The sequence below is a fragment of the Molossus molossus genome, unplaced genomic scaffold (assembly GCF_014108415.1).
Source record: "Molossus molossus isolate mMolMol1 unplaced genomic scaffold, mMolMol1.p scaffold_m16_p_7, whole genome shotgun sequence".
NCBI classification, from domain to species: Eukaryota; Metazoa; Chordata; class Mammalia; order Chiroptera; family Molossidae; genus Molossus; species Molossus molossus.
This window is the reverse complement of record NW_023425401.1, coordinates 41,436,576-41,461,312: the sequence shown is the minus strand read 5'-3', so window position 1 is coordinate 41,461,312 and position 24,737 is coordinate 41,436,576. Positions and strand designations below refer to the sequence as shown.

The window sequence follows — 24,737 nt, the reverse complement described above, 5'->3', positions numbered from 1 at the left end:
GCACGCATTACCTCCCGACTGTTTCTGTAAAAGATATAGGATCCCTGTCACAGGTAAAACAAGACATCCATATCCTCATCCAAATTTATCAATGACCCCATTGCGTCCTATTGGCAAAGACTGCTGTGGTGAAAGCAGGCTCGTTATTTTTAAGATGCTGTTAGCCAAATGCAAAGCTATCTTCAGAAATGTTCTTTGCGCATGTGGCTCGTGCAGATGCTAACTGCTAAGAGGCTAAGAAACATGCAGCGGGGGAGACTGGCCGTCCCACGGGGAATAAACTGGCACCTCTAGAAATAAAGCTCTGCAGCCAATGCGTCGTCTTGGCACCTGGGATTGGAAGCCTCGGCCGTGACGTGGCCTGGGCGGGCCAAGTCGGTTTGCGACAGTGGCCGCGGGTCCTGGCTGGAGGATCCAAGGGGGACCCTGCAGCGCAGCGCGGGGACCAAGTGCCGGCTCTCTGCCAGCTGGATAGATCTCTTTCTTGACCGCCCCCGGGGCCTGGGCACCGAATCCCTGCACGGGTGTGGACCTGGGACCCTTGGTCCCCAGCTCGGCCAGGACTCTCCAGCGTGCAGGCGGCTGGGGACGCCGAGGTTTGGCCTGCGGGCGCGGGAGCGGCGCGGGGTTTTCCGGAGGCGACCAATCCGTGCGGGGCTGAGGCGGCTTCTGTCCTGTCCGCTTCGGCCGGAGAGCCCGAGGAGAGCAGCGGCAGGCGCCCGGCCCGCGGGTAATGCAACAAAGAGGGGGGTCCAAGTTGCTGGGCCTGCACCCGCAGCGCTGCGGGCGGGGTCCGGGCTCCGCTCGGGCAACTAACTTCACTTCTCCCGCCGCTGGGGAGGTGGGGGTGGGGCGGGGTGAAAAGGCGCACAGGGCTTGGAGAGGGGCTTGTAATGAATTCTCCCAGGAAAACTTTTCCCCCGGAGCCCGGAGGTCTGCGCGCTCGCGGGGCTCGGGGTGGGCCGGGGAGAGGGGTGGGGGTCACGTGTGGCGGCCGAGGGGAAGCCGCTGCGCTCGGCTAGCTCTCTGCCCCGCGGCTGAGCGCCGAGATTTGGGGAAGTGGGAGCTGCCCGGGCGGGGGCGTCCTGCGGGGAGTCGGCCAAAGGTGTTTCCTTTCACTTCCTTCGGCAGCTGCTCAAGATGAGGAGGAGAGCGGGGCTGGGGCGGAGCTGTCTGGTCCCCCGGATCTGAGCGCCCCCACGGGGACTTCCGCACGCACCTGGGGTTCGGCTATGTGTGCCCGGTGACCAGGCGGCGTGGGAGCCCCGACCCGAGACTGCGGGAGGGAATGCTGGCTTGGTTTTGAGTGACTTTGGGGAGAGTGAAGAAACCCCAACATGGAGGACTTTACCACAAGGACCTACGGCACCAGTGGTCTGGACAACAGACCTCTGTTCGGAGAGACGTCGGCCAAGGTGAGTGCGGACCCGGGCTCCAGGCCGAGGGGTGTGTGTCCCTGTGTCCGCCCGCCCAGGGGCCTGGCTGGTGCCTGGCGCGGCTCCTGAAGGTACTTCAGGAAGAAAGAGCTGCTGCTTCAACCCCGCTTCCCTCTCAGGATGTTTGCCCTGCCACTCGGCTCCTTCTTTGGGACCAGGTTGGCCAAGAGCCTTGAAGGCGGGGGTGGGGGGGTGGGGGCGGGTGGAGAAAGTTCAGAAAGTTCTGGCCTGTTAGGAGCCCTTTGGTGGAGTGCGGAAGCCCCTCTGGGGCGGTGGGGCAGGTGTTTGCACTCCCGCACGAGGGCTAACCTTCCAGAGGCTTCGGGCTTCCGTCCTCGCGGTGCTTCTGATGACTGTTGACCTAGTCGAGAGCCATTAACGGTTTACTGCCCAGGCAGCCAAGCAAAGACTCGTGGAGGCGAGAAGCGCGAGATTCTTGTTGGCATCCATTCCAGAAAAGGAGCAAGGGTCTTGGGGCGCAAAAGAGCCATGGTACGCTGTTTGAGGCTTTTAAAAAGTATGTTTTCCTACAAGCCTAATCATGGAATGTCCTAGGCTTGTAATGGAAGAGGGCTCCTTTTCCTGTCCTTAGCATGTTCTTCTGAGTCGTTTGGGCAAGATTAGCTTGGTTTTTTGTTTTGTTGTTGTTTTGTTTGATCCCTGCCAGATTGCTTTCCGTCTCTCACAAAGTAGGGCCCATATGAGTCCAGAGCTTCTTGGGTTTCTCGGCTTTGGCAGGGACCTGTAGCAGTAAGGATAGGACAAGTGTACATCCAGCAGTCTGGGGCAGAGCCTTGAATTTGGAAGTTGCCAGCCTGTTACAAGACTACTACTTTATTATTTGAAAACTCCATGTGAATTTTGTTTTTCCTTCAAGTGTCTTAAGAAAATGTTTTAAGCTTGAACTTTAGGAAAAATCCACCTTGTTTATCTTGCGATTTTGCATTATCCCAGCTCACAGTGCACCGTGGTTTGAGAAGGTATGGCTCTAGCCCAGTAGAGGTTTCTATTTCTACTCACATTGTTGAGCATTAAGTGATAGGCCCTGGGGGTCCAAGGAATCCAGCTATGTGGAGGAAATAAACAGATGTGATACTGGTTTGATCTGTGCTATGATGGGGCATAGAGGGGGCATGTTGGGGTCAGAAGAGAAACTGGTCACTTTTATTTGGGAAGCCAGGGGAAGACCCTGGGATCGTTTCTCCATTCCTTCTCTGGTAGCCTTGGGCTTTAAGATATGAATGCCTCTAAATTGGGGTTTGACTGGAAGAGGATTTGGGGTCTGGAGAGTGGATGCAGCTTGTTGCTTTCAGGGATTGGACCCAAGGCATCTTGCTGCCCAGCTGTTTCAGGAGCTAAGAGGTTCAGTGTCTCCCCCATGGGCCTTGGCTTACAGATTGGGGTTTGGAAGGATGCAGATTCTGACCTCATTTAGCTCCATAGCCCCTGAGTACTGAGGTAGATGACTTGGTAATGGACTTGTTGATTTATATAGACATTTAGAAATATTGATGTTTTCTGACTTGCCTGGGCCGAAATAGTCAACGACTATAAGTTTCCTAATGCCTGTGATCCATTTGAAACCCATCCAAAAACTTTGCCATTCCAAATATGTCTCTGTTTGTTGCATCCTTTTTTAGTCCAAGAGTATGTAGCCCTGACACTACTTAGGCAGCTTTAGGCATTTTAACAGTAGATTCAGCTTCTCAGAGCTCCCTTGAGCTCCCTCTGTGGGGTTGACAGAATGATTGGATATAGAGAAATTGTACAGAATGGAGAAAGGAGAGAGGCCTCTGGTCTAAGGATGGAGAAGACATCATGTTTCTTATAAGTTGAGGTGCCAGACCTGAAGAAGGAGAGGAATCCATCATTAAAGACAGCAAATGATTTTATTTGAGGACCTGAAGTGGGCAAGGCACAGGAATTGAGCCTCAATAATGAAAGGCTAGGACATATTACAGTGGTGCCATTCCCAGGGAGGACAGTCGCTGCCAGAGCATGTTGGATTCCGGGGGACCCTGAGAAACCCTTTGCTGGCACTCACATTCAGGCGTTCCCAGTCTGCTGTCTTTCAGGTGCCAGGAAACTGGACACAACAGCCACTTTACAGTGGACACTTAATACTAGTGAACTACTACTTCTGAGAAGAAAAGTCCAGAAAGGGGAAAACCCACTTCTTGTCATAGTGTGACAGATCTCCTGAGCTCTTATATTCGCCTTACAACAACTGACCATACATATGGCTTCTCAGTGTTGTTATCTTTTATTTTTAAATTTTATTTTTCAATTACAGTTCACATTAGATATTATTCTGTATTAGTTTTAGATGTAGAACAAAGTGGTTAGAAAATCATATATTTTATAGAGTGGTCCCCCCACTTCTTCAAGTACCACCTGGCCCCACACCTTTTCATCTTGATATTATTGACTATATTCCCTGTGTTGTAATCTACATTTCTGTGGCTATTCTGCAGCTACCAATTTGTACTACTTAATTCCTCAATTTTAAATCTAGAAAGGACTAGACTTTTAGGTCCAGTCCCAAACTTTAAGGCAAAGATGACTGAAACCTGGAGTAGAGAAGGGTCTGGAGAGAAATTGTGTTTGCTTAAGTGCCAGCAACATGCTAGGCATTCAGTTTTCCCTTGATCCTCAGATTCCTTTGTAAGATGGGCATTGTTATTCCTGTTAGAACGTAGGAAGCTGAACCACAAAGCAGGTGACTTGTTTGGTCGCACAACCAGTTCTCCAGTAAGTTTTCACCAACCCCATTTCATGAGTTGACTGGGATAGTAAATTATGTGGCCTGTGCCACAGACTTCTGAAAGCACTGCAGATGCTCATCTACCTATTGCCCTTTCACAGGAAGGAGGTGAAGTGGTCACCCAAAGTCATGGAGTGAGTGTGAAAGACAGTGGAATCTACTATAGAATAATAAATGAATAACCCAGTGGGCCTTGAGCAGCACCCTCCTGGACAGTCCCTGAGGGAACCTCTGTCTTCCTCTGTAGTCCCTGCACATAATGATTTTAGTCACTAAACTCCAATTTTATTCAGTCTTTAGCATGATATTTAGCATGATAACTTTACAGATAGAGTCATGGAACAGAAGGCAAAGGGAGCTAGTTCTCTCTCATTACACAAAAGGAAAGATGTTCGGTTTTTCTAAGAAATATCTCCCTCATTCCTTGATACCTTTGGGGTTACATATTACTAGATGGGCTGTCTTTTTTCTTTATTGATTTTTAGCGAAAGAGGAAGAGAGAGGGAGAGAGAGATAGAAACATCGATGAGAAAGAACATTGACTGGCCACCTCCTGTTTGCCCCCCACTGGGGATTGGGCCTACAACCTGGGTGTGTGCCCTGACCTGGAATCGAACTGGCGACCTCTTGGTGCATGGGTCGACCCTCAACCACTTAGCCACACTAGCCAGGGATAGATGGGCTGTGATATACATCCTAGTCCAAATGTCCAGATGCTTTTTTCACCTGTCCCAAGTTCTGGGGTATACTGGCTCTCTTTCAGGAGAAAAATGAATGTGGCACAAATGCCACAATAATATAGAATAGCTGAGGTGTTGAAGCCTGTGCAATAGCCTAGCATTTTCTAAAGAAGCACTCTCCGATAGAAATATAATGTGAGCCACATACCTGATTTTAAATGTCCTAGTAGCCATATTAAAAAGTATAAACAGATGAAATTAATTTTAACCCCATACACCCCAAATATTGTTATTTTAATATAGAATTAAAATACAGTGATTTCATTATATATAATCAGTATAAAAAATGGAGATATTTTTACAGTTTTTTTCATGCCAGGCCTTTGAAATCCAGTGTATATTTTCCCACTTATATCCTGTTTCCATTTGGAGTGGCCACATTTCAGGTGCTCAGTAACCACATGTAGCTAGAGTACTATTGTACTGGACAGCGCAGTTGTAAAGCAGGTGAATTATTACTTATGGTTGTTCCATAGTCATGTTCTTCTTTACTGTGGGACTTCTCAGAACTTTAGTATGCTAATTTTCACTGGGACTGTAGTTGGAGAGGGTGGGAAAGGAGTGCTTTTTGTACCATTTTGGTGGCAAAGTCTTTTAGGACTGGCATAATGCCCTACCCAGCCCTAATCTACCCGACTCCTCCCCAGGAGCATTCATGAAATAAGTTTCTACAGACCACCTTTTGAGAAATGTTACTCAAGGGATCTCCATCCGCTGTTCCTCCCTTCCCTGCTCTACTGTGAACTAAAACCTGGAGCTATTCCCCCTCTCTTGCCCAGGGCTACCTTTAAAAGTTTGCTTTAGGACAACACACACTTGGGGTCATCTTTCTGTCTATGTAATGGATGGACATTAAGTTATCCTCAGGGCTTGTGAGGCAGTTTTGATTTCTTAAATTGTTAGCTGACTGCCCAGTCATCAGAAATCAGCTTCAGCCAGTCTAGGCTGGCAGGGGAGGGAGAGGATGGTTCTCACTGAGGGAGATGGCAAACCTGTATCTCATACCTAGTGCAGTTGGGAGAAGGAAGGTGGGAGGTAGTGTAAACCGGTTTCCAGACCAGCCTATTGATTTTCACTGATTACCAAATAAGTGATTCATCCTTAAGAAGGGTGGTGACAGTTCTTGTCCCTTTATTCCTACTTGGATGCGATATAAGAACAATGAGTGACTTTGGAGTAAGGTACATCACTGAACTCAGGTAATTCTGGGGTGGGAATCTCTGTGTAGGGGGCAAGGTAGTGGGCCCTGATTCTCACATCTTTGGTTCCGTGTACTAAAGTATTTTTTGTGCACCCTCCCTTCTTCTTCCTGTTTAAAGAAAAAAAGTGTAAAACAAAGTCTTTTTCTGACTTTGTAGTCCAATTGAAGCTGCTGCTTGCCTTTTGCGGGGGGAGGAATGTAGAGGTTTCTGCTTTATTAAGAACAAAGCTGTACTCAGCCGGTGCGGCTCAGTGGTTGAGCGTCGACCCATGCACCAAGAGGTCAGCAGTTCAATTCCCGGTCAGGGCACATGCCCAGCTTGTGGGCTCAATCCCCAGTGGGGAACAGCAGGAGATGACCAATTGATGTTCTCTCTCATTGATGTTTCTATCTCTCCCTCTCCTTTCATCTCTCTCTCTAAAATTTAAAAAAAAAAAAAAAAAAAAAAAAAGCTGTAGTTCAGATTGTTGGGTCTGCCAGCTGCCTATCCCCTTGCCCAGGGCCCCAAAGGCTGTCTCCCAGGTGTGTGGGTTTCTAGCTTTCCTTTGACAGAGCTTCTGGGGGATCAGTCACCCAAGGGACCAGATCAGTTGTCTCCTTGCCTCTCACCTAGCCTACCAAACCACTTTAGTTGTTTGTGGCTTCTTGGGCTGGAGAAACAGTTCAGGCTGATAGTTGCCATGACTTGTTTCTTTCCTGCTCTAATAGTGTTCTCTCCCCACCCCCATAACCAGAGGACTGGGAATCTCGTGGGTTGGGCTCAGGCATTTGCATTTTTAGAAAGCTCCTCAGAAGGTGATGGTGCATAAGGAGGGCTGACATCCCCTTATCTCACCCAGGCTCCCTGGAAGCCCAGTCCAGGCTGGCACCTTTCCAGGGACCCTTTTTCTCCTTTCCGTAGCACCCTGCCTTCTCCAAACATCTGTATTCTGCTCAGTCTATGTCCCTGCCTTAGAACCTTATAACCCAGCCTGAAGCCATATTTTCCTCCTATGAAGCTGGTGATCAGAGGTGCCCCCGCACTTGCTCCTTGTGCTGTGAGGGACTTATATAGGTTGTCTCTGAACCAGAGTATAAACTCCTTGCAGGGAGGAGGCTGGGGCCTCATTTCTTTATGGCACTAGGCACATTGCCTTGCCTAGTTCTGGATTTCGTTATTAAATTTACAGCAAAGTGATAATTTAGCATCACCAAAAAGTAACCTGCATTATTGGGAGAGGCTGAACCAACAGTAATAGGCGGCAGAGGCTGGTGTTCAGAAACCTGCAGTGCTGGTACCAAGACAAGAAGTGGTGCTTCAGACTCTCCTGCAGTCAGAGTCCTCACTCTCCCCTCTCCCTGCTGAGCTTCAGCACAAAGGCCAGCCATAAACATAACACTGTATTGTATAAAGACACCTAAACTGAGGCTTGGCCTTTCATAAGTGGATGGTCAGCTGAGTTTTCTTCTCTGTAGATGTGGTTTTTTCAGGTCTGTGGTAATAGGCTGGGTCTACTGACTTGAGCCATTTTTTTTCCTGAGCATCACTCCGTAGGCCATGGACAAGCATAGTGAACATGTTTTCTGAGCTGCCACAGGGACACATTTCTGTGGGGATGATGGAATGCACTTGAAATTGGGGCTGCCCTAGAAATTGGGGCCAGGGCATAGGGCCCACTCATCTCTGAGGAGCCTCGTCTTTCATTGGTAAGCTGCCCTTTAGACATGGTAGAAATAACACTAATACCATATTAGCAACTATTTACCAATCCTCTGTTAATGTCAGTTACTCTGTTCTAGGCAATTTATGTGTGTGATCACCCAATCCTTACAGCAACCCTGCATATTCAACCACTGAACAAATATGAAAATTTAGGCCTAAAAGTTGTGACTTTTGCAAGGCCACAGGCAGGCAAATTATAGGAGAATAACCCAGGTCTGTCATGCTCCTAACCTCACAGTCCTTTCCTGTGCCTCTCATCCTGAAGGTCGGCACATAAAAATCCGGCACTTCTGTGGGTACCAACCAACTGTCGGGACCATTTGCCGCTTAAACATGTGGAGTAGGTTTGTTTCCTATTGTTACTGTGATCTGATTTCCATAAGTGGTGCTTCAGTGAAAAGAATATATTTCAAGTGCATGTATCTGTGAGAAAGAGAATCTGGCAGAATGGTATACAAAAACACAATGGAAAGGTTCTTTGAAATGTGAATCTGTGGTATAAGGGAAACATTTGAAAATGTCTGTGCACTTACTTTGTCTAGAGAGAAGTGAGGGAAAAGTTGATGGTCAGGGCCACATGTAGCAGTGGAGGACATGGTGCGCTGGAAAGAGTTCAGAGTGTGAGATTGTCAGGTGTGGGTGTGCCCACGTTCTCATAAATGCTTTCTCATGCGTCCTCTGGCACCGCTCAGTCTGGTGTTTCTTTGGCACATCTCAGAACAGTAGAACCTCTGATCAGAGTAAAGGGATCCCCTCTCCACCCAGTGGATGCTGTCCCTAGGGTTGTCCCTGGAAGCTCCTGCTTAGTCAGAGCCAGGTACCTCTGGGGGACCTAGGTTAAACCCACTGGCAAGGCCTGAGGTTCTTGCTTCAGCTGGGCCCAAACCAACCTTCTCCCGCATTTCACATCCTCTCAGTAGGTTTATTCCCAGAGGGCTGCCCCTTAGGCATCTGACCAAGCTATTTCCAGAGCTTTCCTGACAAGTTATCCACTGTGATTTGGAAGAAAAAAAAGGAAAATCATTTCCAAGAACTGGCTTTTTATTTATGGTATTAGAAATGTAGAACTTTGGATGCAAAATTGTTTGTTTGAATCATTCCTTCTACGTTAACAGTGGTGGGAAATTCATGCCCTTTGGACATGTCAAACATGCTGAATAGAGAAGATGTCATTGTCTTCAATGACCTGAAGAGCAGCATGGGCTAGGGTTAATAAGTGCTGAATTTAAAAGGGATGAGCCCTTTGGGAGGAGGTTAGTAGGGGGGGAAAAAAAGGGACATCTGTAATACTTTCAACAATAAAGATAAATAAAAAAAGGGGGGGGGGTGAGCCCTTTAATAAAAGGATGAGTCAAGTGCCAGGGAGCATGAGGAACAGAATAATTCTCCTGGGGACATCAGATTAGAGGGCTTTTTGAATCTTAGACCTAGAAGCAGGACAGGACTTTTAACAAGAGGAAGTGACTGGGAATCCCAAGCAGGAGGTCCAGCTTCTGTCAGTGGGGTAGGAGCAGGAAAGTACAGGAAGTGGCGAGGGAATGTGATGTCCCATTGTTACTGGACTCTTGAACTTGGGCACCCCGGTTGGAGGAAAGGCAGGGCTGGCTGAAGAACTGTGCTAAGGAGTATGATTTCTTTCTGGAGACTGTAGGGTGTTGAGTGTGCATGTATATATTTTTTTATTCAATTATTAATCATGTGCATACTGCATCCCAGCAAATGTGCTATATGCTGGATAGTGTATCTTTTCTAATGGAGCATATATGTACTGTATGGAAGATAGAAAGGCATTAAACAAATCTTTGTTCTTCTCTCTCTCTTCCTTATGAAGCTTCAGTTATCCTGGCTGCCTTTTTTTCTTTCTAATTCCCAAGGTCACTTCTGCCTCAGGGCCTTTGCACTTGCTGTACTGGCTTGTTTTCAGAACCTTTCTCCCAGATCCTTGCATGTCTCATTTTTTATTCTTATAAGGACTCCTGTTCAAATGTCACATCCCCAGAGGGGATTCATTTGACTAAAACTAAGCCCCCATGTCTACCCTGGTTACTCTTCTTTTACCCTGTATTACTTTCTTCCTAACCACCTAACACTAAGCATGTGAAAAAGAGTGGAGAATTAATGCTTAACCTCAAAGTTGGAAGCAGGATGGATGGGAGGCTCTTCTAATGTTAGAAGGAGTTGAGATTTTTTTGAGCTGTAAAAACTCCATGAGGGAGAAATTCAACAAAGAGTTGAGGACAGAGATAATTAATTGAGCCAGGGATGAGCAGAAAAGCTGATCACCTTCTGGCTCTCTTAAGCTAGAAGGAATGAAAATGGGGTCAGAGTTTTCCTCTTTTTCATGGCTTTTTTTTTTTTTTTTGACAAGAATTTCTGCTGTTGTACAGTCTTCAAGAATGGGAATGGGAACCTAACTTGAGGTGGAGCTTCTAACCACTTTCTGGAGAGAGACAGAAACAGTCAACCCAAAATCAGAGGTCATGGAAATATAGTGAAAGCCCAGCTGAAAACATGACTTTATGGTAAACTCAGTTAGTTTGTTCTTTCAGTGATATTTGAGCATCTAGCCTATGCTGGGTACTGTGATCGGCAGAGGGAAATGATCAGTGCAACTCCCCACCAGTGAAATGTATCTCATTCTGGGTAGTGGCAGCTCTCTCAGTCACATGGCTTGGCTTTGTCTGGGTTAGGAAAGGATGCTCCTGCCTCTGGGTGGATGCAGGCCTGTGCCAGGGTGCACAGCGTGGAGAGTGTAGCATTGGGCTGGATTATAGCTGGATAGCCATATGCAGTGGCCGAGATCCAACAGTGAACAAGGCAGACATGGCCCTTAGCTTCCAAGACCTTATCGTGCAGAGGAGGAGATTGATGAGTAAACTGGCAGTTAAGTTAGAACAGTTTAAAGGCTTCACCACAAGGCTTAGCGCCTGAGCATAGAAGCAGTTGAGGGTTGAGGGTGACTTGGGGCTGGGTTTTCAAAGCATCAAGAGCAGATGAACATCTCCACCAGGAAGTCTTCCATGCCTTGCTGAAACTGCCTCCTCTATGGTCAGAGATTGGGATAATGTAGTTAGTGGATGTGGGTGAAGACCAGATTCAGGGCAGTAGAGGAGAGGGTTCAAAGAGGGATTTGGCAAAGCAAGTGCTAAAATAATTGAGTTAACTTGGAAGAAGTTGGCACAAGACTGCCTGGGGACATACGTTTCAGAAACTGAAGATATCTTGTTCTGTTCTGGCTGCTTGAACAAAGTACCACAGACTGGCTGACTTATAAACAACAAACATTTCTTTCTCATGGTTCTGGATGCTGGAAGTCTGAGATCAGGGTGCAGCATGGTTGGGTGAGGGCCCTCTTCTTGGTTGGAGACTTTTGTTAGTATCCACACATGGTGAAAGGGGCTAGGGAGCTCTCTGGAGCCTTTTTGAAAAAATAAGGGCAGTAATCTCATTTATGAAACCTCCACCCTCATGAGCTAAGCACCTTCCAAGGCCCATACCTCCTAATACTGTCATGTTGAGCTTTAGGATTTCAACATAGGAATATGGGGGATAGGGCACACAAACATTCAAACCATAGCAAAGGATATTACTGAAATTGTCCTGTCAATCTGGCCTGGCAAGCAGGGAATGGCTTGCCCCTCACTCCAGGCCCATTGAGTGTGGGATGAGCTGTGGATAGCAGGGGCTCTTCCGGGCAGAATATTCAGAGACAGCTGCAGCCAGAAAATCTATGGCATGGGAGAGCTGTGTGTGGTGTGTTCACACGGGGCTGGTTTTCGGGGTGGGGGTGGCTGCCAGGACTTGCAGGTGTCGGGTATGAAGACTGACCCTATAGGACAGAACACCTGGGGAGAGATGTGGGTCTATAGGGCTACCTGTGATGTCTGAGGAGAAGGACTTTTATGGAGTCACTGAGAAAGGTAAAATTGCCATAAAACTTCTATATAATGGATTAATTCGGGTGAGGGGGTGTCTGTTAAAGCCGAAAGTCCATCTTATAATGAAGTAGGTTTCTGAATGCATACATTAAAAATGGACAAATTAGCCCTGGCTGGTTTGGCTCAGTGGTTGGAGCATTGGCCCGTGGACCAGAGTCTCGGGTTCAATTCCAGTTGAGGGCATGTACCTTGGTTGCGGTTCATCCCCGGTCCTGGTTGGGGTCGTGTGGGAGGCAACCAACCTTTCTCACACTGATGTTCCCCCCACAACACACACACACTCTATCTGAAGATAATTGGAAAAATATCCCCAGTGAGGATTAAAAAAAAAAGGCTAAGTTAGTTGACCTGTTTTTACTTATGTAGACATGTTTGTGTAATTAAAATTAAGTATGTGTGAATGGTTTAATTTCACAGGAAAGTTTGCTGTATGTATTGTAGTAATATTAAATTTACACTGAATATTTCTAGTAAACGCGTGCATTCACCAGTCACTGAGAGTAAACAAATGCACACGCCTTGGGCGTGGCTTAGCACCTATGGGAACAGGGGCCGGCTGGCTTTCAAACTACTGCTGAAACAACCAGTGACCGAGAGTAACACGGTGTGATCACATGCTAATCACCCCTAAGCATGGTTTACAAGTGGTAACTCTTGGATTTAAATATGTAGACTGTAGCTGTTTATATGTAATATTTATTTATGTGGGCAAAATTACTACAGTATTTTTTCTAACATGGCCTATTTGCTAAAATTTGTTAAAAATAACAGTGAATTAATAACAAAAATATAAACTGTTAGTTAAAAGCAAATCTAGGTTAAAAGCATTTTAAAATTGACAAGGTGTTAATTTTCACATATAATATATGGGCCGGAAATTTTGTTCATTAAATCTGAAGTCTGTTAAGTCAAGGTCCACAAAATCAAGGGTTTACTGTAATACCAAAAATAGAATTCTCATTGTCATCCTCTCCCTCCCCTTCTCTCCAGAGTGGGGAGGGGAATGTCTTCATGGCTTGTCCATGCAGGGTTTTTTTCTGTTTTGCTCAGCTTCTCCTTGGGAGTGAGGGCCGAGTTCCACAGCAGGCGTTGCTGTCGCCTCTGAAACCACACTTCGTCCTGCTCTAGCGGAACAAGGTAACAGGGCTTGGACTCAGGCTTGTTTACTAATGGTATCTCCATGGAGTCAGTGGAGCCTAGCCTGGAGCCTCCATTAGAATGTTGGGCCTTCGTGGCTGGCAAAAACCATGGCCTTTTGGGTGGCAGGACCAGGCCCAAGCCTCTGTGCTGTTGGGTGTCCCGCACGGAGCAGCAAGGCCACACACTGTTCTGACTGGAAGGTGAGAGTTCTGAAAAGCCAGGCCCCAGGTGAAGGACGAGAGTAGCCTGTATTGGTGAGAAGCATTGTAAGGAAGATGCTATTTACGATTCTCTCATTTCATCAGCCTTCACAGAACGAGCACCAGTGGTGTGCCAGTCTCTAGGAAGGAAAACAAGCAGCTGTTGTCCCCACCCTCAATGACCTGCCAGTCCTAACTGAAGAGACAGGCAATCCATTTTATTTTGGTGCAGGAAGTGTAATATAGGCGATGTGATCCTGGAACCCTGAGACAGGAACGTCTCACATCCAGCCGGAGATAGTGTCCAGAAAGAATTTACCAAAGAGGTGATGTTTGAGTTGAGCTCTGAATGATGAGCAGTCATATTGGGAGTGTGGTATGACAGCTCTCCTACGAGACCTCACTCTTTTGGGAGCAGTAGCCCTTCAGGTTATTTATGGGTCAGTATGAGAAATGACTGTATGAAGTAGCTGCCATTTTCCGTCTCTGTATTTGCATAGACTCAGGCAACAAACTGTTCTTAAACCCAGGGGAAATTACTTTGTTAGTGAGAACTTGTAAACCCCCTTGTACTTCCTGCTTGGCTGCCAGGAGTCTTTGTACTAATATTTGAACTTAAAGCAGAAAAGTTTTCTTTAGTGAATTTTTTTTTCCCTGTAAATCCGCCTTTCCATTCTCCAAACCCATTTAGAATTCATTTCTTGCTCTTTTTATTATTGCTTAAGTGGGTTAGGGTTTTACTATAGTAGCACAAGTCTAAGTCAATTTGGAAGTAGGCAAAACATAAATCGCTGTGGAAATAGAGGGTCAAACGTGATATTACTCTTCTTAGCTTTTCAAACTGTCTACAACCAGGATGTTTCCAGGTTGCTGAGGACAAATGCCAGCTGTCGGTTATTTGGGCTGTTAGTGCCAATTTCCTCCCAGAGCCATCATTAAACACCTGGGCAGCAGAAATCAGCCTGGGGTTCTCTGTCTTGTAGCAAGATTCTGGCTAATGACTGACCAAGCAAGATTGGAGGCTCCTCTGCTTTATGATGGTGGGAGTAGGCCTTCTACTCAGGCCCAAGTGGTGATGATCCAGAGCCATAAATCAAAACAGGAAAAGACCAGATATCATTTGATTTGATAGACCCAAATGGATTAAGGGATTCTTTTAAAGTTACATAGCTAGCTAGCCAGTGGCAGAACTCGGAGAATACCTTGGTCTTTTAACTCTAATTTCAGGGACTGTTTGTATTGGTGTAAGGATTTTTAGACCTTTGAACTGCTCACTAGACTTGCATTTTGCATACAACATTGGATAGGAGACTTTACCATTACATGTCTCATTGAACCTAGTTACTCGTTAGGAAATAGAGATAAGGTGTTCCTTATTTGCTTCACAAGGTGACCTCCCATCCCAAGTACAAGCCATTTGCATGTATATCCATTTCTTTCTCCTTCCCCATTTCAAAGAAAGATGAAGATGTGACTCCTACTCCTTTTTCAGGGTTGACTTTCTGTGCTATTCTCTCCCCGTTAGCCCAAGGAACCTCGCTTCCTTTCTCCTAAGTACCGTCTTGCACTCTGGGGAGTGTAAACTTCTGGAAGGTAGAGGCAGTTTTATTTGTTATTGCATTTATTTGCATCTGGAATATAGTAGATGATTTTTTATTTTATTGAAATATAATTGAGATAACATTTAAATGAACAAATAACTTACGAGGTAATATATCAGAATCCTTCTCAAAACGATACTATACGTGTATATATATTTTTATGGTCATGTGCTCATATATGCATATATATGAGTTAAGACCATCTCTCAACCTGTTGCCGAGTATTTGTCTCTGGGAAGGACACCCTAACTCCCTGCCGCGTCCTCTCTGCAGGTAAGCAGCAGTATAAAGTTTAAGGCTCTGGGAGGGAGAATAGTTTCAGTAAATGGACAAGGGTAATAATAAAACTGGGGAGGAGACAACAGTAGTTTCTGTGAGAAATTAAAATAACTGAGTTAATAGGCACAGACTATACAAGTGGAAAGAACCTCAGTTTCAGTTCATTCCATAAACGGCAAAGATTAAATTCACTGGTCTATTTCCCTCAAGTACTCTATTTCTGATTTGGAGCCTATGAGTTCTAAAACTCTCCTCTGAAATGCTAATTCACTGGTTACTTAATTTTTCTCTATTCTTTTATCTTTGCGTTTAGGAGCTAGGAGAGCTTCTGAAGCCCTGAAAAATAATCTCTGGGCCCAGATAAGGGTCTCTAACCTATGATTTGAACTTAATCAGTATTCAAAATGGTTTAGTTTAGAATCTAAACTTTAGAGCAGTGTGTTAAAATTTTAAATGTGCATATGTGTCACCTGAGGATCTTGTTCCACGTCAGATTCTGGCCCTGGCCAGTTTGGCTCAGTTGTTGGAGCATTGGCCCACAGACCAGTGAGTCGCGGGTTCGATTTCTGTCAAGGGCACGTACCTTGGTTGTGGTTCGTCCCAGACCCTGGTCGGGTCATGCAGGAGGCAATCAGTCGATGTGTCTCTATCACATCAATGTTTCTCTCTCTCCCTCCCACTCTAATGATAAATGGAAAAATATCCTTGGGTGAGGAATAAAAAAAAAAAAATGGGAAAGAGTAAAAGTCAGATTCTGATTCAGTAGGTCTAGAGTGAGGCCCAGTGTTCTCATTTCTCACAGGCTTTCCACTGAGGCCAGTGTTGCTGGCCCACAGATCTGACTTTGGGTAGCAAGCATTTAGAAGAGAGAGCTTAAGAGTGGGAGGTCTTCCAAAGTTAACTGCTGTTTCTTTGGCCTGGATCTGTGGTTACTTGGATAGCAGGTCTGAATCCAAGGCCTTGGCTTGGAGAAAGAAAACCCTGTGAGAAATCCTTCTACTGTTTCCCAAATAGTGCATCACATCTTGGGAGTCCTAGAGAGAATGCATTATAACAGTAGAGTAACCAATATTTGTGCAGATGTCTTGGCGTTCCATTTGGTGATCTTTCTAGAAGGCAAGCAGGATAGTAGTCATTAAAGTTTAGATATATTTTCATGAGTGATTAAAACCAGTTAGGCTTACATGGATAAGTCCAAAAATCTGAAAAAAATCACTTATGAGGAAATCTTCATTCCTGGAAGATAAACACTTCACTGCAGTACCTTGTGAATAGGTTTTTTGAGCTATCATCTGCCACTTGGTATCTTTGGCTCAACCAGCAGTAGCATTCCAGGTTGCTCTACCAGTGAGGAGGATACATGGAATCTGCTGTTGTCATTGAATCCTGTCTCCATCACTTACTGGTATCGAGAACTTCGGCAAGTTTTCAATTTCCCTGTGCCTGTTTTGTTATCTGTAAAATAGTCATAATGCCATTTCATCCCAGGATTTTTAGAAAAGATAGGCAAAAACTTTTGGCATAGTTACTATCCTTTCACCGCTATTAGTTCCACCCCCTGCTTTGATTCTGGGTGGCTACTTGCTGTTTGGCTACCTCTCGCCTGAACATCTTTGCTGGCTTCTTTCTGTTGGTAAGAGCCATTGGGAGGTATTCAGATTTTCGTACACTTTTGTAATTTACTGGAGCTTATAAAGGGATGGGAGCAGATATTCTTGACTTCTCAGAATAGATCAGAAGAGTTTAGTTGAAGCTTTTTCACAAGGCAAAAACAGTGGTAATAGATTAGTCTATATACACATTTATGTTAAAAACACACACATTTAAAATTTGTGTGGGAATAATAGTGATCAGTGATTTGCCCCTGGGTCTCCTGTCTAAAAATGGTCGTAATTTTAGACTACTGTGTGCTGTTGGGTAGGCTCCTTTGGCTGAGGCAGTGATAAGATTTGGTCTGAGCCTTCCCAGTTTAGTAAGGGTGTGGCTGGTGTTCAGTTTCCTTTGTCCCCAGTAACAGTAGAATTGCAATGGCCTTGGTCTGGAGAGTGTGGTTTGTCCTTGGTTAGATCAGACACACCCATATAATACTTGGCTTTTCTTCACTCTTGCTTCCCAGCTCTGCCTACCTCCTAACTCTGGATATTTATTTTTAAATGCAGTTTTTGGAAATGAGTGTTCAGTTGCTGCTCTTTACTTGTTCCTGTACGCTTCCCATCTCTGAGCTTTTGTTTATTCCCTAGCCTGCTGTTCTCTGCTAAAACTTTATCAAGACAATCTGCAAGACTACTGATTCATTACTCAGCTTTGACTTCTCAGAAATAAGACTGCTTGGTATTTATGGGCCTTACAGTGTTTGCTACTCAGGTCTTAAACTCTTTGACCTTGTTCTGTAAGCTCTGAAAATAACATATGCTATATAAAACTAATAGTAACATATTCATATGTAGTATTACTTTAACTTTTTAGTCCCCATAACTGAAGCTAAATCTAACCAGTGACCCTGATTTAGGAGTTCCGTTTCCAAGTTGCTGCTAACTTGCTGGGTTTCTTTAGGCAATATTTAACCACACTCCCTAGGCCTAAATTTACCTTAACCTGTAAAATTAGGATTGAATTAGATAAGAGCTTTTCAAACCATTGTGGTTTGTTGGGGTGGGATGGGAATGACAAGGAAGCTCACTGGGTTGGACTCCAGGCTCATTCAATCAGTTGATCCTACTTTTGTTTATATATTAAACTTTTTGCTATTAAAGTTGGAAAACCACTGAATAAGATGGTCTGAGATTCGCCGCAGCCTTGGCATTCTGTGCTCTCTCAAGCAATAGCATTTACTTTTCGATTACATTAGACGAGGACACTTAAGCTGTTTCACAAATAGGTCCAAACTCATGATGGCACTCAACATCTTCTGCAGTCTGGTTCAGGTTCTTCTCACCAGAAATTGGGGCTGGCCTCCCAGTGCTCCTGTCTGCTTCTGCTTCTACTTTTCACAGCAGCACACCTATTTTTTTGTAGGCCTCCTTTCCCCATTCAGTCCTTCTCAATCTTCAAAAGACTAGTGTTTACAAATGTCCTATCCTATCAAGAAACCTTGTTAGTTTGTCTGACCCTGTGGACGAAAAGGGATCATGTAGTAAACCTAGCAAGCTGAGGGGAGGCCTGTGTATTACAGACTTGGGGACTTAAAATAACCACAAAGGATGGTCTGAAATGAAAACTTTAATTAAAAGCAGTTTATGGTGGGTAGTCATGTCCTAGGCTAAAAAAAAAAAAATCTTCCCTGACAAAGGTCAATTTTCACCTTAACTAAGCCTGAATGTTGTCTTTTTGCATCTACAATTGCATCCCTTTGGATTGTCAAAGTAATTTCCTTTTTCCGGTCCCATCAAAGCACAAGACACCATTTTGTGGAGACAGCAAATCCCCTCACGTTAACTATCCTGTACTGCCCACCTATGTAAAATGGCTATCATTTTATCCAATCCCAGAGGTTTCCCCGCTTTGCTTCTCCTGCCTCCCTAATCGACCACCAGTGGATTTCATGAAACTCACTTATGAGACTCCTCTTTGTAACATGTAAAGGTGCAAAACTGCCCTTCTCTGGAGCAGTTTTTCTCAGTCCATTGCTATTTTGTTTCCTGGCAGCTGTCAGTTTGGCTCAAATAAACTCACAAAAGTTCTGTACAGGTTTGAATGTATCTTACATCGACATCCCTGTCATCCCAAAGGACTTTCATTCCACTTCGGTGGCTGAATACTTTGCCTTTCTTACATTTGTTGTATGTATGTGTAAAGAGGGGCAGGATCTGTCTCTTCCTTCTAATCACGCAGTGCCTAGCCTTGTAGTTTTCTGATAGTGCCATGGATCCATCGAAAGGCTCAAAAACTCTTTTCTCTTTCAGGATCGAATCATCAATTTAGTTGTTGGCAGCTTAACATCCTTATTGATTCTAGTAAGTATCTTTATTTTGTGTTTCACCCAGGCTCTCAGCCAGTGTTGAAAACTTTAGGATTATGGTTCAATTAACTCTCAAAAAAAAAAAAACTTAAGAGGCCAGTGTATCAGCATGTGAAGTATTCTAGTCATAATTACATTAAGGCTTTCAATTGTATTACCAGTTAAAATTGCAGTGGATAACTGGAGTAGCTAAATTGATTCCCACCCTCATCCTCAGTTGAATACATGAAACAGTACCAAGTCCAATAACTTACTTTCTGAGTTTGCCTAGTCAGTAACATGTCAGTGGCTACCAGCAACTCCCTTCTGTACATAACCTACAACTCCCCATTTTCCCTAATACCTTCAGTTTATTTTGTTCCTTAAGGCACATTCATCATACTTTGGTTTAAAATGATTTGGTCAGCTTATAGTAATTTTTCATCCTGTATAATATAGGTTGGTGCAATCACAATAAAATTTAAAAAATGGAACTCTATTTCACATAGTCTGAGAATGACATTTCTGTGGCATATTTTCATTAAATGTAAGAAAATGTTAGGGAAGTTTGTTCCCGTGACTTAACATAAAAGAATGGGTACATTGCTGTAGTTGTGTTAGAAAAAGAACTCTGTAGGACCTTAGAAACCTCTTTCAATGTTTTTCAAAATTTTAAGCAAAAACAGTTTGGTTTTATTTTTTTGTTGGAGTATTCAAAGTGACAAAACAGAACTTTTCCCAATGTAATTATTCATTCTGGGAATGAGGCTGAAATGCTTTTTAATCTTTGTTAATGAAGAGGTTAGCTAGTTTTACTGCTCTATGGTTTGTCTCCTTTCATAAAGGAGGAAAAGGTTAGAAAGAAAGAGGTACTAAAAGAAGTAACACAGTCAAGCATATTTACAAATATTTTATTAACCATTACATTACATTAAATTAACATTCCATAAGGCAAATCTGGTGGTAAATACCATTTTACAACGTGAAGCATTTGATAATATTACATTGCCTTGACTCCAGTCTAAGCAAGTCTTGGAATTACTCCTAAGTCCTGACAATTTCTCTTCATACAGGTAACGCTGATCAGTGCTTTTGTTTTCCCTCAACCACCTCCAAAACCATTGAATATATTTTTTGCTGTCTGCATCTCTTTGAGTAGTATTACTGCCTGCATACTTGTGAGTACTGTTTAGAATTTAAATTGAATGTCCTCGAGGGCTGAAGGCTGCAGTGCCTAGGACGGATTCTCAGCCCTGGGTCTATGTGAAAGGGCGTCTCTAATTACAACCCCCAAACCCCCAAGGATGTCAGAATTCTCAATATTAATTGTAGGGTTTTCTTTTTAAACCTGAGTTTCTTTTTTCTTAAATCCCAAGTTGTAACCCTGAAGGGGAACTCCCCTTGATAGCTAAAAAAAAAATGGAAGGAAAGAAATAGTTAAAAAGACTTAGGTGGCCAAAGATTTGTTGTAATTTACTTAATTCATCTTCCATACATACAGGACCCAACAGGCTTTGGGGGAATGTCATGACTACTCTGACGGGAAAAGATACAGCACTAACACTCTGGATTTATTTCTAATCATCACAAAATTAGTCTGTTTAATCTCTGTGCTTATCTCCCCAAGTGAAAGTGCCATGGGTGTAATTCTTCACGGGAACCTAAAGCTGCAGTGATATCCTTGTCACAACAATGTTCCATTTTACTACAAAGACACTTTTCTTTTAGGTCAACAAAGATATGGTGGTAGATCTCAGCTGGGTATTTGCCAAGTGTTCAGTCATTCATTAGTTGGTTACTGTTTTATTTCCTTTGATGAGAGGCAGAATCAGAACGGAGTAAACCCCTTAATAAGCAATTGTTTTGATTTACATAGGGCTTGACTCATGAATAGCAATGTGCTTATTTAAGTTAAAATTAAACAGGATCTCCAAGCTTCTAATGCACTGAGTCTGTTATACCTGTGACCTGAGGGAAGAATCGGGCCATCCTACTTTAGGAGACTTTGGAACAAAGTACCACAGATGCTCTTATCCTACACCCAGCCTGAGGCCAGAGTGACTAACAAGTGATCTAGTTTAAACCAAATACATGCATATGTAAGTCCAATTTGGTACTGGCAGTCTTAATGTTATATGAATTAAAAAGCTGTGGTCCCTTCCAGTACCTAAAAGAATTCTATCTTTTACTCTGATATTACAGGGGTTGGCAAAAGTAGGGTTACACTTGTTTGTATTGGGGGGGGGGGAGAATAAACACTGTTTCACATCTTCACAGCTGTAGACCTACTTCTGCCCACCCTGCATTTAAAAATATATCCAAAAGGTACATATTTTTTTGGATGGCTTGCCAAATGATAGGTGGATGCTGTTGATTTGAACACAGAACACAAATTAACTCAGCAAGCAGGAATAGTATGGTTTTAGATGTGGAAACTCAGTGGTACTACTTGAATTATAAAGTGTAAGGATGAAATTCTGGCCGCATTAAGTCTCAGGAATGTAGACTAATATAAGACTGTCAATTAGGGGAAAAATAATTAGTTGTATTTTAAATAACTTTAATTTTAAACAATGGCTATTACTTAAATTTTTATTTAATTCTTCTTCTTTTAGATCTACTGGTATCGACAAGGAGACTTAGAACCGAAATTTAGAAATCTAATTTACTATATCTTATTTTCTATCATCATGTTATGTATATGTGCGAACCTGTACTTCCATGATGTGGGAAAGTGAGGCTGCCAAGGAGAAAATACTTACCAGGTCTCTTCAAAGCTATACATTAGGACTGTGAATAAAGCTGGATAAAGTATGCTGAAGAATCTCCTGCAGAAGTCTGATACATGATTTTCATGTTAATTGTAAATCTAAATTCCCTCTTGCAGGGGAGACATATCATAGATCACTCTGCTTTTTTCTTTAAGGAGCTGATGTTGCACTTCAACATTCCAATCCTTAAAGCTCCAACAGCACAAGTAATTTTCACTTTTGAAACTGAAAATTTTTATAATGTAATTGCATGGCGAAAGGCTATGTTAACAAACAATCTTACATTTTAAGACAAATATTCTTTTATTTCTGTTAAACTGAATATACAATTATTGTTCCCTAGGCCACCAACTCTTGCTTATAACTACAATTTAATTTCACATTAACAAAACACAGATGGTGAAGACAATTTGATTGTGAAGATCTAATTACAATAATAAATAAAATAATTTATACAAGGTTGTTTTTTTTTTTTTGTTTTTTTTTTAACTTTTCCATAGGAGTCATATGTGTTAAAGCTTTAAGAGGCTAGTTTTGGTTTGACCTTCTCTAGTATAGGAATGACTCGATTTGTTTCATTTCATAACAGAAGCAAATTTTGTTTTGTAAAATTGCCCGAGAGGGAGAAATTTTATCATACCCTCACCAGCTAATGCACTAAGTGAACAGCAAACTCTGTACCCTTCTTAATTATTTTCTGGGTAATTTATATCGCAAAACACAGAAGAAACGGTCACGGTATAGGACAGGGAAGTTTACTTTTTTCCCATTTAGTTTTACTTAAAAGTGCTAATTTTGTAAACTGATGACAATGGGTTCTAAAGGAGTAAAAACTCTGTGAGTTTTGATACTACCCTCATCATAGTCCCTTTAAAAGTAATAATAAAAAAAAAAAATGTAGTGAATATTTTTAACTCTTAATGCTTTCCTCTCTACCCAGCTTGAATCACATCCCACTGCCAGCAATCAGTAACCAAAGGTAACTGCCATACAATCACCTCTAGGTCTGTATCCTTATATGCTGGTCAAGTCTCAAACTAATGATAATCTTTTGAAGGTTACTGGTAAGCACCACACCATGTAGATGTGACCTGCGAAATATAAACAGGCCTACCTGGGACTGAATAGAGACTCATATCTGATCTTCAGAGATGAATATTACCACTTTTAAAACAGATTAAACTTTGGTGATTTTAAACTTTGCTCAGTGGCTGATGTGAATGAAATTCCCTGCTAGGAGATAGCACTTATCACAGGGATCTATGTAGTTAAGACCCCCTCATACTCCACTCAAATATACTTCCATAAAACTAGACCTCAGATGAATAAAGGAGGTAAAAAGTCATAGCAGCAACACTGTACGTGGCTTAAGCACTGTAGCTATTTAAAAGCCAGAGGAATGGTAAGTTAAGCCTCTTGGGGGTTCCTCCTATTTCTTTGGGGATGTAATTAACAGTGTGGCTTCTTTGCCTGAACTACCTGTTTCTAAGAATTACCTAATGACAGTTTACCAAATCTTCAGCATCCTTTGAATCTTCTGAAATAGGACTGCCCAAAGAGGACCCAATGATATTTGATTCTTCTCGATGATGTTGGAGTATGGGATCTGTAATGAGTAAGTTTCAAGTTAGTCTTAAATGTATATAATGTATGTAATTCCCTAATTCATGTCCAGAATTTTAGAGTATTCTACCAAAGTGCAAAATTTAACAAGAAGACTAATCTTTATCGTTGGATACAGAAAGACGAAAACAACTCAATTACATATGTGACTGATTTTTCTCAAGAGATGGAGTTGTATTATAGTACCTGTTAGTGTTGTCAAAGGCAAGACAGATTCCGTATCTATAACATCAGATGCCTGGATAAAGCCATGTGGTGAAGGAACAATAAGTATTGTTTCATCATCAATTGTTGTTTGGGCAACTTGTTCTTCTATAGTAGGAGACTCTAAATCCTAAATAATAATTTAAAAAAATGAGATTCCGACTCATAGTCCTTTTTCGTATTCCTTAAGATCCCAAATATGTTTAGGTTTTAATTCTAAAATACCTCATTTTAAAATTAAAATATAAAGTAATGCAAGTTAAGGTCTTAAAATGGACAAAAGTAGTAACTTCATATTCTTAATGTACTAAATATTAACAAAAAAGAACATAAAAGAACCAATTCAATTAAGGGTCCCTGAATATAGAACAATGCTGTTCTGTGGCATGAGGTTCCTAAACTAAACCACAAAGATCTATTTAACCACCCTCAGGAAAATGCTTCCATGGGTTCCAACAAACATTTTCAAGAGGAAGCTTTTAGTGAGGAATGGGGCAAGACAGATCACCACTACTGGGTGACTGATACCTGTGAGGTTAGAGGTGGGGGTTTGCACTTATTTTGTGTCTAAAGAAAAAAGGTACTACAGAATATCACCCCATAAATTATTTCTAGGTTCTTTCCAAACTGCAGGTTTGAAGCTCAGGCAAGAACCAATAGGCTGTTCACATAAGTGCAACTTACCTCAGTAACATAAGCACAGGCTAAATGAGAGGGTGATTCCTCCTCTTGTTTAAGGTCTTCTTCTGTTCTGACCATAACACTATTCATCAGTTCTGTGCTATTTTGGTCACTGAATTTGGATACACGAGCATCATTAAATGATGGCTCTACAGTCACCTTAGGTTGATGAATTTCATCTGGAAAAGTATCTGCTTCTAGGGCATCTGGAGGCTCAGGAAAATCAGATGAGTGAATATCACTGTCTACTGTCAGTTCTGCTTGGGATATGGAAGAAGTGATGTCCTCTGTGGCAACTGTCTGAATGATGACTCTTGGTGTGTGACACTGCACTGTAACATTGTCACTTGTGTTCAACAAATGCTCTGGCTATAAAATGTTAAAAAAAAAGTCAATGGCAAAATGAAAAAGTACCTATCATATTCAAGTTACAGGCAACAAATGACATTTACAGATGCTAATATAGGCTACGGTTCCCCCACCTCACCTCTGGAACTGCAGTGTTCTTATCACAATTTTT

General features: G+C 43.0%; 2 protein-coding genes across 2 annotated transcripts in view; one reads left to right on the top strand and one right to left on the bottom strand.

Annotated features, from left to right (window-relative positions):
* Window positions 1-404: 404 nt before the first annotated feature.
* On the top strand, window positions 405-22,167 carry TMEM243 (transmembrane protein 243). The gene is made up of 5 exons (XM_036246160.1): window positions 405-730; window positions 1,132-1,415; window positions 18,904-18,954; window positions 20,012-20,116; window positions 21,554-22,167. The coding sequence occupies exons 2-5, from the start codon at window positions 1,338-1,340 to the stop codon at window positions 21,674-21,676; spliced, it is 357 nt and encodes a 118-aa protein (XP_036102053.1). The 5' UTR covers window positions 405-730; window positions 1,132-1,337; the 3' UTR covers window positions 21,677-22,167.
* Window positions 22,168-22,238: 71 nt separating this feature from the next.
* The window catches only part of DMTF1 (cyclin D binding myb like transcription factor 1), a 51,274-nt gene continuing 48,775 nt past the window's right edge, over window positions 22,239-24,737 (bottom strand). Inside the window, exons 16-18 of the mRNA XM_036246159.1 lie at window positions 24,221-24,586; window positions 23,519-23,666; window positions 22,239-23,315 (exon numbers count right to left, since the gene is read on the bottom strand). Of these exons, the coding sequence (XP_036102052.1) occupies window positions 23,206-23,315; window positions 23,519-23,666; window positions 24,221-24,586 (624 nt within the window). The 3' untranslated portion in view covers window positions 22,239-23,205. The remainder of the gene's footprint in view (window positions 23,316-23,518; window positions 23,667-24,220; window positions 24,587-24,737) is intronic.

Coding starts and splice junctions, on each gene's coding strand:
- TMEM243 (XM_036246160.1), top strand. CDS start 1,338: ATGGAGGACTTTACCACAAGGACCTACGGCACCAGTGGTCTGGACAAC. Junction 1,416..18,903: donor TCGGAGAGACGTCGGCCAAG/GTGAGTGCGGAC, acceptor TTTCTCTTTCAG/GATCGAATCATCAATTTAGT. Junction 18,955..20,011: donor TAACATCCTTATTGATTCTA/GTAAGTATCTTT, acceptor CTCTTCATACAG/GTAACGCTGATCAGTGCTTT.